The sequence below is a fragment of the Aspergillus japonicus genome (genome assembly GCF_003184785.1).
Source record: "Aspergillus japonicus CBS 114.51 unplaced genomic scaffold BO86scaffold_107, whole genome shotgun sequence".
Taxonomy (NCBI): Eukaryota; Fungi; Ascomycota; class Eurotiomycetes; order Eurotiales; family Aspergillaceae; genus Aspergillus; species Aspergillus japonicus.
The window spans coordinates 19859-34494 of NW_020291744.1; the positions used below are offsets into that span (position 1 = coordinate 19859).

The 14636-nt window shown below is 52.1% G+C and overlaps 5 protein-coding genes across 5 annotated transcripts; 2 read left to right on the forward strand and 3 right to left on the reverse strand.

Moving 5' to 3' along the window:
• Positions 1 to 213: 213 nt before the first annotated feature.
• Positions 214 to 2093, forward strand: BO86DRAFT_424945 (putative amidase; the record flags this gene model as incomplete). Its single annotated transcript, XM_025675474.1, has 3 exons — positions 214 to 242; positions 304 to 926; positions 987 to 2093. 3 exons carry the CDS (start codon positions 214 to 216, stop codon positions 1919 to 1921), a joined length of 1587 nt encoding a protein of 528 aa, XP_025522180.1. The 3' UTR covers positions 1922 to 2093.
• Positions 1933 to 3334, reverse strand: BO86DRAFT_413978 (SDR family NAD(P)-dependent oxidoreductase). Its single transcript, XM_025674797.1, has 3 exons — positions 2998 to 3334; positions 2476 to 2934; positions 1933 to 2398 (listed from the first exon to the last, which is right to left on the reverse strand). The coding sequence occupies exons 1-3, from the start codon at positions 3053 to 3055 to the stop codon at positions 2103 to 2105; spliced, it is 813 nt and encodes a 270-aa protein (XP_025522181.1). The 5' UTR covers positions 3056 to 3334; the 3' UTR covers positions 1933 to 2102.
• Positions 3335 to 3530: 196 nt separating this feature from the next.
• Positions 3531 to 6563, forward strand: BO86DRAFT_423282 (uncharacterized protein; the record flags this gene model as incomplete). The annotated part of the gene is made up of 6 exons (XM_025675393.1): positions 3531 to 3663; positions 3794 to 4330; positions 4390 to 4683; positions 4739 to 5771; positions 5855 to 6270; positions 6337 to 6563. The coding sequence occupies 6 exons, from the start codon at positions 3531 to 3533 to the stop codon at positions 6561 to 6563; spliced, it is 2640 nt and encodes an 879-aa protein (XP_025522182.1).
• Positions 6564 to 7076: 513 nt separating this feature from the next.
• BO86DRAFT_393539 (uncharacterized protein) lies at positions 7077 to 8418 on the reverse strand. Its single transcript, XM_025673041.1, has one exon. The coding sequence runs from the start codon at positions 8022 to 8024 to the stop codon at positions 7257 to 7259; it is 768 nt and encodes a 255-aa protein (XP_025522183.1). The 5' UTR covers positions 8025 to 8418; the 3' UTR covers positions 7077 to 7256.
• A 4741-nt stretch (positions 8419 to 13159) lies between these two features.
• BO86DRAFT_451758 (NAD(P)-binding protein) lies at positions 13160 to 14497 on the reverse strand (the record flags this gene model as incomplete). The annotated part of the gene is made up of 4 exons (XM_025676882.1): positions 14371 to 14497; positions 14003 to 14287; positions 13553 to 13879; positions 13160 to 13435 (listed from the first exon to the last, which is right to left on the reverse strand). The coding sequence occupies exons 1-4, from the start codon at positions 14455 to 14457 to the stop codon at positions 13160 to 13162; spliced, it is 975 nt and encodes a 324-aa protein (XP_025522184.1). The 5' UTR covers positions 14458 to 14497.
• Positions 14498 to 14636: the final 139 nt, after the last annotated feature.

A 14636-nucleotide genomic window follows, 5' to 3' on the forward strand; every position in this document is an offset into this window, starting at 1 on the left:
GCATCCTGCAGTGGTTGGAGTCCTCTTACCCCAACCGCGATAAGGCCCTGTGGCTTGGCAGTTGGAGCAATCTTCTGCTTCTTGCACAGATACCCCCGCCTCGAATGGATTATATTCCTCGTTTAACGTGACTGCAGGGGTAAAGAGGTGCTCTGATCAGTTGTCGTTGGACTGTGTTGCTTGCAAAAAAGGTTGTTGAAATCATTTCTCACCATGTCGGTTCTATTCACCTCCATCTCGCCGTACGTACATCACCGAACCACCATCTACCGCCACACTTCGCTTGCTAAACAGACCAAACAGTGATAACCCAGTCAAGAAGGAAGATGCGAACCAGCTTCTCCAGAGACTCGGTCTTTCCGTCAGTCCAGAGGAGGAGGACGACTTCCACACGCTCCTGGCTGCCGTGCACGACTGCGCAGAAACAGTCTCCAACATTGCGGATTACCAGCCCGTCCCCGATCTCGACCGATACCCTCGACAGAACGTTCGACGACCCTCCCCCGAAGAGCAGGTCTTCGGCCAGGCATGGGCGCATAAGTTTTTGATTAAAGGCAGCCCCGATGGAGGACTCTTGGCCGGCAAGACCATCAGTCTGAAAGACACGATTGCGGTCGCAGGCGTGCCCCAGCTGCTTGGAAGCGATATCATCCCCTCCTGGACCCCCGTCACAGACGCCACGGTGGTAACCCGAGCTCTGGCTGCGGGGGCTGATATCCATGGGACGTCGACCTGCGAGAATCATTGTCACTCGACCTCGTCGTACACGAGTGCGCAGGGGATCGTCGAGAACCCCTTTGCTGAGGGCTACTCGGCGGGTGGTAGTACCTCGGGCGGTGCGGCGCTGGTTGCAGCCGGCCTGGTTGATATCACTATCGGTGGGGACCAGGGAGGCAGTATTCGTGTGCCCTCGTCTTTCTGTGGCTGTACGTGCATTTTGATAGGTTCCTGAGCTTCTTTGTCATGTATGCTGATCTGGATAACAGGTGTGGGACTGAAACCGACATACGGCCTTGTTCCGTACACCGGCATCGCCAGCGGAGACGCGATCAACGACCACGCCGGTCCTATTGCTCGAAGCACGCTGGATGTCGCCTTTTGTCTGGACGCAATCAGCGGCTATGACGGAATCGACGACCGATGCCTAGGCAGCCCGCAGCCCGGCTCGACCACGTACGCGGCAGCGCTACAGACAGACGAAACCGGGGGGCGACTCGACGGCGTCCGCGTGGGATACCTGAAGGAAGGCTTCGAGCACGCCACCGTCGACCCCGCGGTCCAGCGGGCCGTGATGGACGCCGTTCAGAAGTTCGCGGAGCTGGGCGCGGTCGTCGAGGAAGTGTCCGTGCCGGACCACTACCACGGCCCGGCCATCTGGACCATCCAGCAGCGGATCTCGGGCTCGCTGACGCTGCTGGGCCAGGCGCACGGCCGGCGCGGCCTGCACCTGACCGAGCTGGAGCGCGCGCGGCTCCCCTGGACGCCCGAGGGCTTCCAGCGCGCGTTCCCCAGCACTAAGAACGTGATCATCAACGGCCTGTATCTCGCCTCCCAGTTCCCCGATCTCTACGGCAAGACAGTCAATATTGGTCGACGGCTGCGGGACCGCTACGAGGAGGTCTTCGGGGTGTATGATGTCGTGGTAATGCCGACGACGCCCATTGTCGCCCCTCGCCATGGCTCCCCCCGCGCCCTGCCGGTTGAGGCGCTCCGGCCTAGTATGGGCCTCACGATCAATACGGCGATCTTCGATGTCACGGGCCATCCTGCTATGTCGATTCCAGTGGGTCGTGCGGCTGCTAGGGATAACGCTGAGGTTCAATTGCCGGTGGGGATGCAGATTGTCGGCGGGCTGTGGCAGGAGGCTAAGGTGCTTCGTGTGGGGCATGCCTGGGAGCAGCATTTCGATTGGAAGAGTTAAGGGGAGGAGAGGTGATGTTGATACATTCTCGAAAAGGAAAGATAAAATCCAAGTACATATTCATCAAGTCATCATTGGACATACATTTCATGACCTCAATTCATCGTATTACTGCCGTCCACCACGAGTGGGAAACCAGTTCATTAATCATTATTGGGCGTAGCTTGTAGCTTTCATGGCCTTAGTTGATAATATACCCTCCATCCACCACCAGAGCATGTCCCTGAACGAAGGACGCAAAGGTCGAGCAGAGGAAGAGCACTGCATCAGCCACCTCCTCGGGCTTGCCCATCCGCTTCATGGGCGCGATGTCCACCGCAGGCCGGAGTCGTTCACGGACTTCCTCGCTGTACGTGGTCATGGGAGTCTCAATCACGCCCGGACACACGCAGTTGACCCGGATCCCCTCCCGCGCATAGTCAATGGCGTCGGAACGGGTCATCGCGATGATGGCAGCTTTGGAGGCACAGTACGCCGCTGCAAGCACCCAAGGTATATTGATTAGCGTTCGCTGTACGTACCCACGATTTTCTTCAAAGAGAGGGAAGACTTACGCGCCCCCGGCCGTCCCACGATCCCCAGCTGACTCGCGATATTGACCACCGCCCCGCGCGGGCCCTCGCACCCCGCCAGATCCTCGCTGGGCAGGGGATCCTGCCGAACCATCTGTCTGAGCTCCGCGCGCGAACACAGCCACGAGCCGCGGTAGTTGATGTTGGTGATGCGGTCGAAGACCTCGGTCGAGGTCTCGGTCGAGCGCAGCGCGTCGCCCAGCACCCCGGCGCAGTTGACCGCGTAGTCGAGGCGGCCGAACTCCGACACCACGGCGGCGATGAACGAGTCCACGAACCCCTCGTCGGCGATGTCGCCCGCTCTGTGGAGGAGGCGGACGTGCGGGGATGTGGCTAGGATGGCATCTCTGGTGTCGTTCAGCGAGCTCGGGTTCAGGTCCGTGATGGCGATGCGGTCGCAGCCCGCGGCGGCGAAGCTCTTGGCGACTGCTGCGCCGATGCCTGTGGGGGTTTGAGGGGTTAGTTGGGGAGTTGGGATGGAGGGGGGTGGGATTGAGTCTGTACCGGTTCCGCCGGCTCCGGTGATGACGGCGACTCCTGGGAAGGTATATGTTCGCGTCATGGTGGATTGCAGTGATTAGCGACGGCGCAGTTCAGAGAGTGTGGGAGGGGTGAGGGGTGAGCAACAATATGCTAGGCAGCGATTTGTTTATGGTCCCCTCGTCCCCTCGATATCACCCTGACATCATCTTTATAGATGGTACTCCGTACTGGTAGATCGAATGGGAGGGCAGTTGGAGTCTTCTTCCCTGTCGAGTCTTATCGCCGACTGCGCGGTGGAGACGAAAGTGGCGTTGGGGGAAGCAGCGCGCGGCGGCGGGTTCGGCAATCGTTGGAGTCGGTCGCTTTGCCTCTTGTGGTTGGATTTTCTCCTCTTTTTGCGATTCTCTCACTCCTTCCCCTCCATCTTTTTCGCTGCCCGCCCTGCCTGCTGCCTCGTGCTTCTCCAATTTACCCTTTGCCAATTGGAGAGCTTAGCTTCTGGTTATCTCATACTCCGTACACCTCACATCCAATTTGCGCCTCCAAATGTCTTGATGCAGTCTCAGCCTCCCTCACAGCCTGTCCGGGGCAACCGTCGCTCGTCTGCTGCTGCCAAATCTCGGGTCTGCGTCCATTGTGGTCGCAGCTTCCGCCGTACCGAGCATTTGGAGCGCCACGTTCGCACTCGTATGTCGCTGCTTCGTGCTCTTCCCCCCCTGCCTGCCTCAATGGCAATTGCGATTGCAATTGCGACAATGCGACATATCTTAGCGTCAGATGTTGCATAATGGCTAACCCCAATCCTATCCGCTTGCAGATACCAAAGAAAAACCGTATATCTGCTTTTGTGGGGCGGCCTTCACTCGCCGGGATTTGCTCAAACGACACACCAACATTGCGCATCCTGGCAATGGCTTGGTATCGCCCAATTCACAGCCTGAGACGGAGAGTATAGAACCACAACCTCACCCGCGACCATCCGAGCCCGCGCCAGTACCCCCAGCACCCCCAGCACCCCCAGCACCAGTTTCAGTTCCAGTTCCAGCTGCAGCTGCAGCTGCAGCACCGCCAGGGTTCATCGTCCCGCCGCCGACATCGCGCCCGGACGCACCTCTCTCAGTCCCGCCAGATGTGGAACAATGGACCGGACCTCCACCACCGCCGCCACCACAACAGCAACCACCACCACCACGGGAGTCATATATCACGCCAGATCGAGCGCCCGTGCTTGAGCCGGTGAGTCACGCGCCTCCAAGTATACCGCCGCACAGCGGCGTGCTTGGTCACGATGCGGAGGTTCTCGAGGCGGCTCAGCTCTTGCTTCCTGGGAATTACCGACACACTCCAGCTCCAGGTAAGCATTCGCCGTCCAGAGAAACAGCTTTATGGAGCCTGATATTAATCGAGAACTAGCCCAACCTATGCCATACCTTCCGGAAGAATTGAACCACTTCCAAGACTTCACCCATTTCCTCGACTCCATTGGACTGCCATCCGAATGGGTCCCTGCTTTTGGAGAAGTGCCTCAAATGCACAATGCAGTGCCAGCAACTGCTGTTCCAGACATTGACCGAAACCATACAATTCAACAAGATGCGCCGCGTCGGAGTATTCCGGAGAGGTCCTCTCGGGGAGATTCGCCCTTCCGATCATGGCTTCCATCGGTGCCACCCGAAGATCAGAGCCTTGGCTCGGTTCACGATTATGGTATGTCATCCATTCGAGGGCAGGTACGCGCTGTGTCACTGACGTGACTTCTCAGAGCCACCGCAGAATGCCAGGAGCAGTTCCTCGTTGAAGGTAACAGAGGAGCAGAGACGGCGCTTGGCTGCTGCGCTGGAGGAGTTTCGCTACCTGATACCAGACTTCGTCTTGCCATCACGCCATACACTGACCAGATATCTGACGTCGTTCTTTGACGGCTTCCACACACATCTACCTTTCATGCATGCTCCGACGTTCCGGATTAATGACCGTGCGCCGGAGCTCGTGCTTGCTTTCATGACTCTCGGCGCCCAGTACCGGTTCGAACACCGCAATGCGGAACGGCTCTTTCATGCCTCCAAGGAGATTGTGCTCTGCAGGCTCTCGAAAGAGCCGCATGGAATGCCATATAACACTATTGTTCAGATCCCTCTGGACCACATTCGCGATCCTGCACTGCCGAGCCAGGCATCCCCTCTCCCACCTGCCGAGTTTGCTACGGGAATGAGCGCGTGGAGGCAACTCGAAACCATCCGCACTTTGCTAGCCCTCATGGGGTACTCCACATGGGAGAAGGCAGAGCTCGTTCAGGAGGCTTTTGGACTGCAGAATCTGCTTGTTCGATGTCTTCGGGAATTTGGTATGGCGGAGAACATCATCGCTGCTCCAAGACACGGCCCTTTGCAATGGCACGAGTGGGCTGAGGAGGAATCCATCCGACGCACTCGCTTTATCTCCTTCTGCTTTGTCCATATCCATAGCATAGCCTATAACATCTACCCGGTACTGCGCAGCAGTGAGGTTCACTTGCGCCTTCCGTGTTCTACCAAAGAATGGAACGCAGCGACGGCTCACGAATGGGAAGCTGCGCAGAAGGAAGTTGGCTCCCAGCAGCTGTTCTTCCAGGACGCACTTGCCTTGTTGCTGCAACCCGCACGACATCCAGTGCCTCTGGAGCCGATTCCCGCGCCCCTCGGCAACTACATCCTTCTTCACGGTCTTCTCCAACGCATACATCTCGTGAGCGAGCTCTCCATACCAAATGGTGACCATTCATTTTCTCTCCCAACAGAGGAATTGAACAAACTTGAGTACGTTCAGGATCTGTATTGTAGATGTCATGGAAGGGCCTGAAAGCTCAGTTCAAGTTTACTGACCGCGAATCTCGTCACAGGAGAGCTCTACGAACCTGGACATCAGTGTGGCAACAAGCACCCGAATCGAGCCTCGACCCTCATAACGAGAACGGTCCCATTCCCTTCACATCCAGCTCATTTCTAGGTCTAGCGTACGTCCGCTTGTCGCTGAACCTAGGAGCTTATCGTCAGCTCGAAACGCGAGATCCATATCGTATAGCTGCTGCGCTACATCGGTCGCCTCGCCCTAGTCGAAGCTATCAATTGACACCTGCGCTCATCTATGCGGCACACGCCTTGAGCGTGCCAGTACGACTGGGCATTGACCACGTGGCCCGCAGTCAAGCTTTCTTCTGGAGCGTTCGTCATTCAATCGCTAGTCTCGAATGCGCGGTCTTGCTCAGCAAATGGCTGCTGTCGCTGGCGGAAACTGGCGGCACGCAAAGTCTAAGCGGTACGAGCCCAATTATGACCCAGGATTACCTTCTACATCATGTATACTGACATCCAACGCAAATAGGTAACGAGAGTCGCATACTGCATTGGACACGCTGCATTGTCCAAGAGGCTTATGATTCCCTGGACCTAGATAAAGACGAGACTTTTCCGGGTCTTGACCCTACCAGTCTTGGCTTGGCAGTCATACAGTTGTGGGCTCGTCTGTTTCGGAAGAATACACAGTGGCCCTTCATCAATGTGATGGGCGAGAGCTTGGAAAAATACTTGGATCTGATTCGACCGGAATAATAGCTTCCATACGGTTTTGGAACGGATTCGGAGATCAATACTATCCCCAACAGAATTAAGCGCGAGCGCAGTTTCCAGAGATAGCATTGGCACCGGAACCAGTCTTGCCTGTTCACATGAAGAATGGTGTTTCTCGGTACACAAGCTGTGCACCCTACCGCATGAAAACCCTTCATTTGCCGGCAACTTCATTATAAGACTAGTTCTAAAAATACTCCCCAGTACCGGAAGTATCGGTATGCATATCCTGACTCCTCTGACAGGATGAATGGCTTGCCCAGGGCTTGACTGCCCGATGATCTCATACAGCTGCACAGAACCGGCCAGAGGCAAATTATTACATCGGTAATGAAGTCATGTCAACGAAAGCTTCCCTTCTTCCAGAGAAGTACTAATTCCTCCAGGCATAGATCACCTCTGCGCCGGAGCTACTCGGAACCAATAGACAGAAGACGATTCCGGACCTAGGCAGCAACAGTGCTTGGTCTTGGTCTTAACTTTAATTCACAAAAGTCGGAATGCTAATAATTAAGAAATAAGATTACAGGAATAGGCCACAGATATTGCCGTTCCACCCAATTACTATCCAAACTTCCTCGTTCTCCGACCGTCGCCTGAATCCGATATATCGGTTATCCCTGGGGATAGCATTGACATAGGCGAGATTGATCGAATGTAGTACCTTTTACTGGCTTAGAAGAGAGATCTCTTCGCCCAGCTGGGAGAAGGAGTCGCTGAAGCGGAAAGCGAAGCCGAGCTCGCGGCCGCAGCACTGGCGGACACATTGGGAGCCAGGGTGGCGCCGAGGGGACCGATGAACAAGGTCTGACCGCAGGGTGCGGCAGGAGCTGAGACACAGCTGCCGAGGTAGCGGCCGAGCTTGCCCTTCTGGCTACCAGAGGACAGCACATAGGCCGGGCTGTAGGCAGGGACCAGACCGGAGCTGTTGGCCGGGAAGAGGATGTCCTCCTGGTTGCTGGCCAGGTAGTAGGCGTGCGCCGTGTGCTCGGCCGCCAGACGAGCCCACAGGAAGGATACCTCAGGAGCCTGAGTGTAGCCGGCCAGGGCGATGTAGGCGCCGGCAACGGTTGACTCGAGGGTCAAGGCATTTTCGACAAAGCTCTCGGCGCTACTGGCATTGGGGAAGGTGAAGCTGCAGTTGGGAGCCGTGAAGCCGGAAATTCTAGACCCGAGCTGCTGGGCGGCGCGTGTCCCCAGGCGGTTCAGGCGCTGAATCCCCTGGAAGTTGGGGTAGTACTCGGCATCGGAGTCGTTGGTTGCGCTCTGCAGGAAGGTCTGGTTGAGCGGGACCTGGTTATAGTAGCGGTCCAGGAAGTACGAGAGCGCCCAGCCGTACTCGACGACCTGGGCATCCGAGGAAGAAGGCGAGCAGCTCGAATTGCTCTGCGCCAGAGCTACTCCGGCGAGGAGCAGCTGGCCGATAGTCGCGATGAAGCGCATGGTTCGAGGGGTATATACTTTGGGGGTTGAAGGCGTCTTTTCTTGCCGGTCTGTTATGAGCTCGAGCAGTGTTGGAGCGAAGGGTGAGTGTCTTGTCGAAAAAGAGAGCCCCCGTGAGATATACTTATATGTGGTCGGTGGGCAACTGCGTAGTTCCTCCAGCGAAACAAGGTTTCCAGCACCGTCCGTCGCAGTCTAGAATGTCGTCAAAGCCCGCAGGCAGATGCAACGATATGATGATGGGTGTGGAACCCTCAGCCTCCGAGCATGCACGACGCGCGGTCATCCAAGCATCGAGGCGGAATTCGCTTCCCTCCACTGGATTTGCATCATGACATTTCCCGTTTCCCCGCCGCCGGGCAACCCCGAACGGGGGGTAGAGGTTTGGGAGGGGTGGGTATCTCAACATCATCTGGCCTGGCCATGGAGCTGGTGATAGCGGGGGGGGGGGGAGCGGTGGCGACAATCCCAACCAGCACCCGTGCTCTAGCGAACTGGTGTTCTTCCAGGGTTCAACAGGAGGTTGTCAAAGTCTGTCTGCTACCTATGGTTGGGTGTGAGGTCATAGAAAGAACATCTATCGCATTGACAGTCATAAATGAAAAGATTTTTACCGGACCCTAACGGAAGTAGGAACCATGCGGGGAGATATTCTGCTGTCAGAATGGGAGTTTTGCACGGTGGATGCTGGATGGTGATATCATCCGTCCGGAACGGATGGATAAGGTCGAAGTCGAGAGCGTAATTGCATGCCGGGTATGCTGTGCAGTACAGTATTCTAGGCTGAGAGATTGTTTGACGGGGCTGTGCTTTGTCCTCACTCTACTCTTATGATGTGATTGGTAGTTACTGCGTTAAGTGAGGGTGGTAGAACAGCAGCGTTGATGGGGGGGATCTGCAGCTACTGTCAGTCTGCGTGATCGTCCACCTCCATATTCTAGTTTGCTTCCGGATCGTCCGGGGGGGGATTTTAGCTCCGCGTTGTGGACCTTAAGGTGTCTGCGCTAGTCTGATTCGGGTTAGAATGATATTCTTCGGGGTTATCCTGGGGTCACGTGTTTGATGGGAGGCTGATGTCATTTTCTCAGCTATGAGATTGAGCTACCCTTACTGGAGTCCTTCAGAAAGGCATACTATGTATGATTGTCTGAAGACGTAGGTCTTATACAAGACCGAGGAAAGGGCTACAGATCACACTAGCTAGACAAATCATCCGAAGGTATATCAGAGCGTTAAGGTACTGTATTATAGAAGCTGAAGCTTATGTGGATGGACGAGGGGCATACCCCTTTTTCTGAAATTCTTCCCAACTCGGGCAAACGAGTTCGCACGGGATCTTGGATGTACTGCCCAGTGTACGTACAAGTAAGCAAGCCTGCTGCTAGGACTCTTTTGTTTCTCACTGGATTTTCTTTTCTTTTTTACCTTTTTTTTTTTTTTTTTTTTTTTGCAGATCGAAAGACACGGGAAGGACACGGCTCTTCAAGACAAATGCACTGGACGTCATATATCCCGGAAGGTTGTGTGGCAGGCGAGTCTCTTAATCTTCGGAAGCGATCTGATGCTGCGTAAGGGGATCGACCACACATGTGAAGGAAGCGTAGGTTGGGAGGGGCTGACAGTTCACTTACTGTCAGCATTACTTGTTCAGGCTGGAGTGGACGGGGTATTACTTAGGGGCCCCCATTTATGTGAATAGGGCACAGCTGTGTATTCAATTCAAATTGTTTAATACCCTCATGGTGTTATGCACCCGCAATTATTTCATTTTGACAAGTATATTCTGGTTCTTCAGATGTCGTTCACATGGCCTTTCTCTACCTCTTGGGCGGAATCTGGGGCTGGAATAGGGCGAGCACCTCACAGGTGTATTTTTCTATAAGATGAACTTTTGTGGGAGAGGGATGGTAGGTACAGTACAAACCTGCGTACATCTCTCTGCCATCGATATTCTTTTTCTACTATGAAGAATAAAGAGACTTTGGTGAAGGTAATATGGAAATGGTAGAATGGATTTGTCTTTCGTGGAGATGTGGGGAGCAATCCAATAACTCCAATATGATCGCACTAGGCATTATACTGCTGTGAAAGTGGTGATTCTATGCTTGCTCCAAATGAATGATGGCACTCGTAGCAAGTTCAAAGCATACTGATGCTGTCGCACACAGAAGTATTGTTGTTACTTACAACAAGATGAACACTTGGAAAAACCTGGACCAAGACCTCAAGCCACTTCATTAAAGTCATCAAACGGGAAATAATATCAAATACTAATACAATCTTCCGAAGTCTCAGCCGCTTTAAGCATTCTGGTTTTTATATCATAAGCTACTTTTTTTACAGCTTTATAATTATTGTTTAGAACCTAATCTAAAAGATCTACTTCTAAAATATTTTTTATTTTTTTAGTTGCGATATCAGCTTCTTTTTAGTAAATATTTAGGTTAAGGGTTTTCTGAATAACCTTCTTTAAATAGCCTACTGGAGTAATAAAGCAAGTACTTTAAATATACTCTGTACTGGTGGCCGGCGTAATTATTAACTAGTTCTTGATTATACAGATAAGTTCTGTTTACAGTAAAATTAAGTCTTTCTCCCAGAGTGTACCTGTATTTTAAAATAGCTGTTGGCGGAGGATGATAGACTAATTAAAAATAGTATTATAATAATTTTTATTAAGTTTTTTGGTTAGTACAGTATAGAGGAAATGGACCAGCCTTTTCTGCTAAATTTCTTAAAGCAATGCTTATTTAGGTGTAGATAAAAAGTTATAATTTGGAAAAAGAGTAAGCTCAGGCTGTTTCAGCATCTCCAATTTGGGATTACTATAGTTCTGGAAGTGTGTGGGTATTCCCGTAACAAGACTAAAAAAAAAATTGTATAATACTGCTAATTAATCAGTCTAATTATCTTGTTTGTCTCCAACATAAGGATGTTGTTGGGTTGAAGGTCGGGGTAACACATAACAGGTTGATTTAAAGTTGAGTTGTCAAAAAACCCTAAGCAGGGCACTATTTAAAGATAGTTGGTAAGGTCCGTGATGTGACTAATAGGTGATATATGCTTAAAATAATAGATCTTCTGATAGAGTTGCTTATACGGTAAGCAAGTCTGGTATGGGCTTTAGTCTAAGCTAATTTATATTTGCCAGCTGCTTAGAAAATGTTAATTAATAACAACCCTTTTATAGTTAGTAATGTTTATAATATGCTTTTCAAAGACAATTAAACTTACAAGAATCTTTATTAATATTTAGTAAGTCCCCTTTATTATACTATCAGCTATAATAAGCTCTCGGCCCTATACAGAATGCTGTAGCATTAGGATCAGTAAGCTGTATTTTGCTTGCTAATAAAAGATTCTTGGTATAGTAAAGACTTCTAGACGCCGGAAACTGTAGTAATATTAGCTGCGTTTTCTATTTAATAATCTGCTTTATAACCTAATAGTGTTTCTTTAGTATTAATAAAAACTATTTGTTGCTGAGTAGAGTGCTATTTAGCTTTTTTATAATAATATACTCGGCCTCTATAGGATTTGCCTTTGTTGAACACCACCTGTACACCTCTGGTGTGCGGATACCATGCAGGCGGAGATAGTCTAATGTTGCCGCCTGGCTTGCTATAGTATAGTGTTTTGGGACTATGCTAGGGTACGGAAGTTGCATAAGAATACACTTTTTATTGCTGAATGTGGCCTTAAACACGCGGTTGAATCCACCTTTAAATAGCTTTGCAAAGGTTTGGAGATTGCATATTGAATGGCCAGATGCAGCAGCAATAATCTGCTGAAGTGCAGACACGTTAAACTTAAGAAATTGTTCTGAAAGATGAAGTTGTTTATTAAATCTTTAAAAGATGTTAGTTTTAGCAGAAGGTCTAGTGTCTTAAGCATATACATCCATCTCCCTAAAGTGTACCGGAAAAGATTATCAGGGAGTATACTATTTAATGTTTGCCCATATTGTGTCGAGGCGCCCGCGTGCTGTGAGGTCCCAAGCTTACAAAAGCAGAAAGGTCAAGGCCGTAGAGAGCCTAAAACCTTTCGTGTAGTAACAGAATACTTCTTCATCTTAGAACTTTAGCAGTAGGTTGAGAAGGCGATATGAGAAAGGAGCATTAGAAAGCAATATACTGTGTTTGATGAATAGACTTGCTTTAAGAGTCCGTTCCCAGGGCTCATTTAGAGGGAGGATTATATCTATGTGTGAGATATGGGGGAAAATGGGGTCAAAATAGGCAAGGGACTATTGTCACCTCGCAATGTAGCAAAACAACTTCTCGATGCGCGTGTCCAAGGTCGTACAGCAGAAGTGTAAAGAGAAATTCACGTGATGCTCCAGGAACCCTGTGATATGCTGACTAACTGACCTATTTCCTTCCTATTTAGGTATTTCTCACCCCTTCGATATAACGAAATTTGGACAGTATAACTAATCACACTGTTCTAGACATTCGTTGTATGCCAGACTTCTGCTTAATCTGTTATATCGCGAGGTGACGATAGTCGAAGCTGTTGTTCTGATACGAAGAATCTGGATGCTATGAGAAGTGGGAACACCCGTTTTGTGGTGGTGTGGTTTGGATGCGTAGCTAGCAGTCGATTCAGAATGCAGGACACTAACAGGGTCCATTCGCCTACAATTGAAGCACATTGATATCTGCTGTATTCTTATTCATCCAGCTTTTGTAAGTACATCTTCCGAGTCTATAGATCGATACTTTATACATCCACCAACTTCCGTTCATGTCAATCCAGGGTTCGTATCATCCAAGCAAGCAGACTCGCCATGCTTACCACATTCCCGGTTGCCTCAAGTCATGGCCAATGACTACCCTTCTAGCCAGCTCAAGGACCATAGTGAGATAATTCAAAATGTGATAGACTTCAAAAATTGTTACATGGCTGATCTTCGTATAGGAATTGGACTTCCAATGACTTACCTTGGAAACAAAACCACACAGATTATAGTTCTTATGTTCTAGCCATGAATCACCACGTGGAGCTCCAAGCGACTTGCAATCCTCTAAGCAAGGAGGATCGATGTATACGTTATTAGGCACTCAGCAAAACCACCACGACATACAACATCCAAGCCAACCCACTCCCCCATACACATCCCGAACCCCCCATGATCAAGAAACAGACCCAGAATAAGGATTCCTCCCCCGCCCCGCCAGCACCTCCACCACAAACTCCCGGAACCCCACCGTCCTCAGATCCGGATACAGCACCCTGGCATCCAGATACCCCAGCCCCGCCGCCGTCTCGGGCGTATTCTCCCGGCGCACGTACTTGCTGCACCGGTACTGCGCTAAGTACACGGCCGCGCGGTTCCAGAAATCAGTGGGATTTGTGGAAAACTCCGCCAGCGCTTGCTCGGCTTTGCGGAGGGTTTCCGCCTCGGATTCCTGCCTGCGGTAAGTCTGTGCCCATCCACACCAACCCACACCAACCCACACCAACCCACACCAACCCACACCAACCCACCGGGGACCACCGGGAGGAACAGAGGGGAAAGAACATACATAACCCCTGCTAACAGTCTCCCCCGAAACATCCTCCACGATCCCAAAAATCTCGTTCTCGGACAGCACCGCCGAGCACGTGTACACGGCCCGGTTGCGCGTGCGCGGGTCGGCGACGATGCGCGCCACGAAGCGGCCGATATCGCCCAGCTCGGTGAGGATGGTGGGCGCGGTGCCGTCGCCGTGGATGATGGTTGAGGGCACCGGGATGGCGTAGGAGAGGCGGCCGGAGGGGACGGGGGGCAGGGAGAGTTGGTACCAGTAGCCCACGTCGATGACGGTGTAATCCAGGTTCTGGGTGCGGAGTTCGGTGAGGATTTCTTCTTTCTGTTCGCTGGTTAGTGTGGTTCTTGGGGGTCGTGTGTACAGAGGGAGGTTCAGGTGGGTAGGCAGGCAGGCAGGTAGGTAGGTATAGACAGAGGCCAAGGGGGCCAAGGGGGACGGACGCACCTCCTCCCGCAAAAGCATCGACCCCCGCGGCGGGGCGACGGTTATCCACGAACTCGGGACGAAGCGCTGCACGCCCGCGCGTTTGGCGGCGCGCACGAGGGTCTTCTCCTGCGCGACAGTGGCTGGGCCAAGCGTGCTGATCAGGATCGTGATGCCGGCCAGCGCGGGCACGAGGGCGTCCTCCGGGAGATCGAGGTCCACGACGCGGTGGGCCAGGCCGCGCTGGACGAGGGCTTGCACGGCGGGTTTGGGCAGGGAGGTCGGGCGGATGAGGATTTCGATGTCCTGGGTGGTTGCATCGCATTGCATAAATTAGCTGTTTGAATATTTTATTTAAGGATAGGTCTGGCAGGGGGTGGGATGTATACAAATTGGTCGGCGGCGAGCATGGCTTCCAGGATGGAACCGCCTGTGTTGCCGGTGGCGCCGATCAATAGAACATTCGGTCGAGACATGTTGCTTTGTTTTGGGGATTGGGATTGGGATTGGGATTGGGATTGGCATGCGCAATGTTAATGGTGGTTGTGTATGGTGAAGGGAGACGAGCTTACCTTAAGTATACAGAAGTTGTCTCAGGGCTTGAGGTTGAGTAGTATAGTAGCTGGACTCCTATTGGCCGGTTCGTGAACAGCAC

Bases quoted from the DNA above. Each gene is read 5' to 3' on its own strand.
- BO86DRAFT_413978 (XM_025674797.1), bottom strand. From the start codon at position 3,055: ATGACGCGAACATATACCTTCCCAGGAGTCGCCGTCATCACCGGAGCC. The intron at 2,935-2,997 runs GTACAGACTCAA...AAACCCCCACAG, and splicing joins CACCGGAGCCGGCGGAACCG to GCATCGGCGCAGCAGTCGCC. The intron at 2,399-2,475 runs GTAAGTCTTCCC...GGGTGCTTGCAG, and splicing joins CGTGGGACGGCCGGGGGCGC to CGGCGTACTGTGCCTCCAAA.
- BO86DRAFT_393539 (XM_025673041.1), bottom strand. From the start codon at position 8,024: ATGCGCTTCATCGCGACTATCGGCCAGCTGCTCCTCGCCGGAGTAGCT.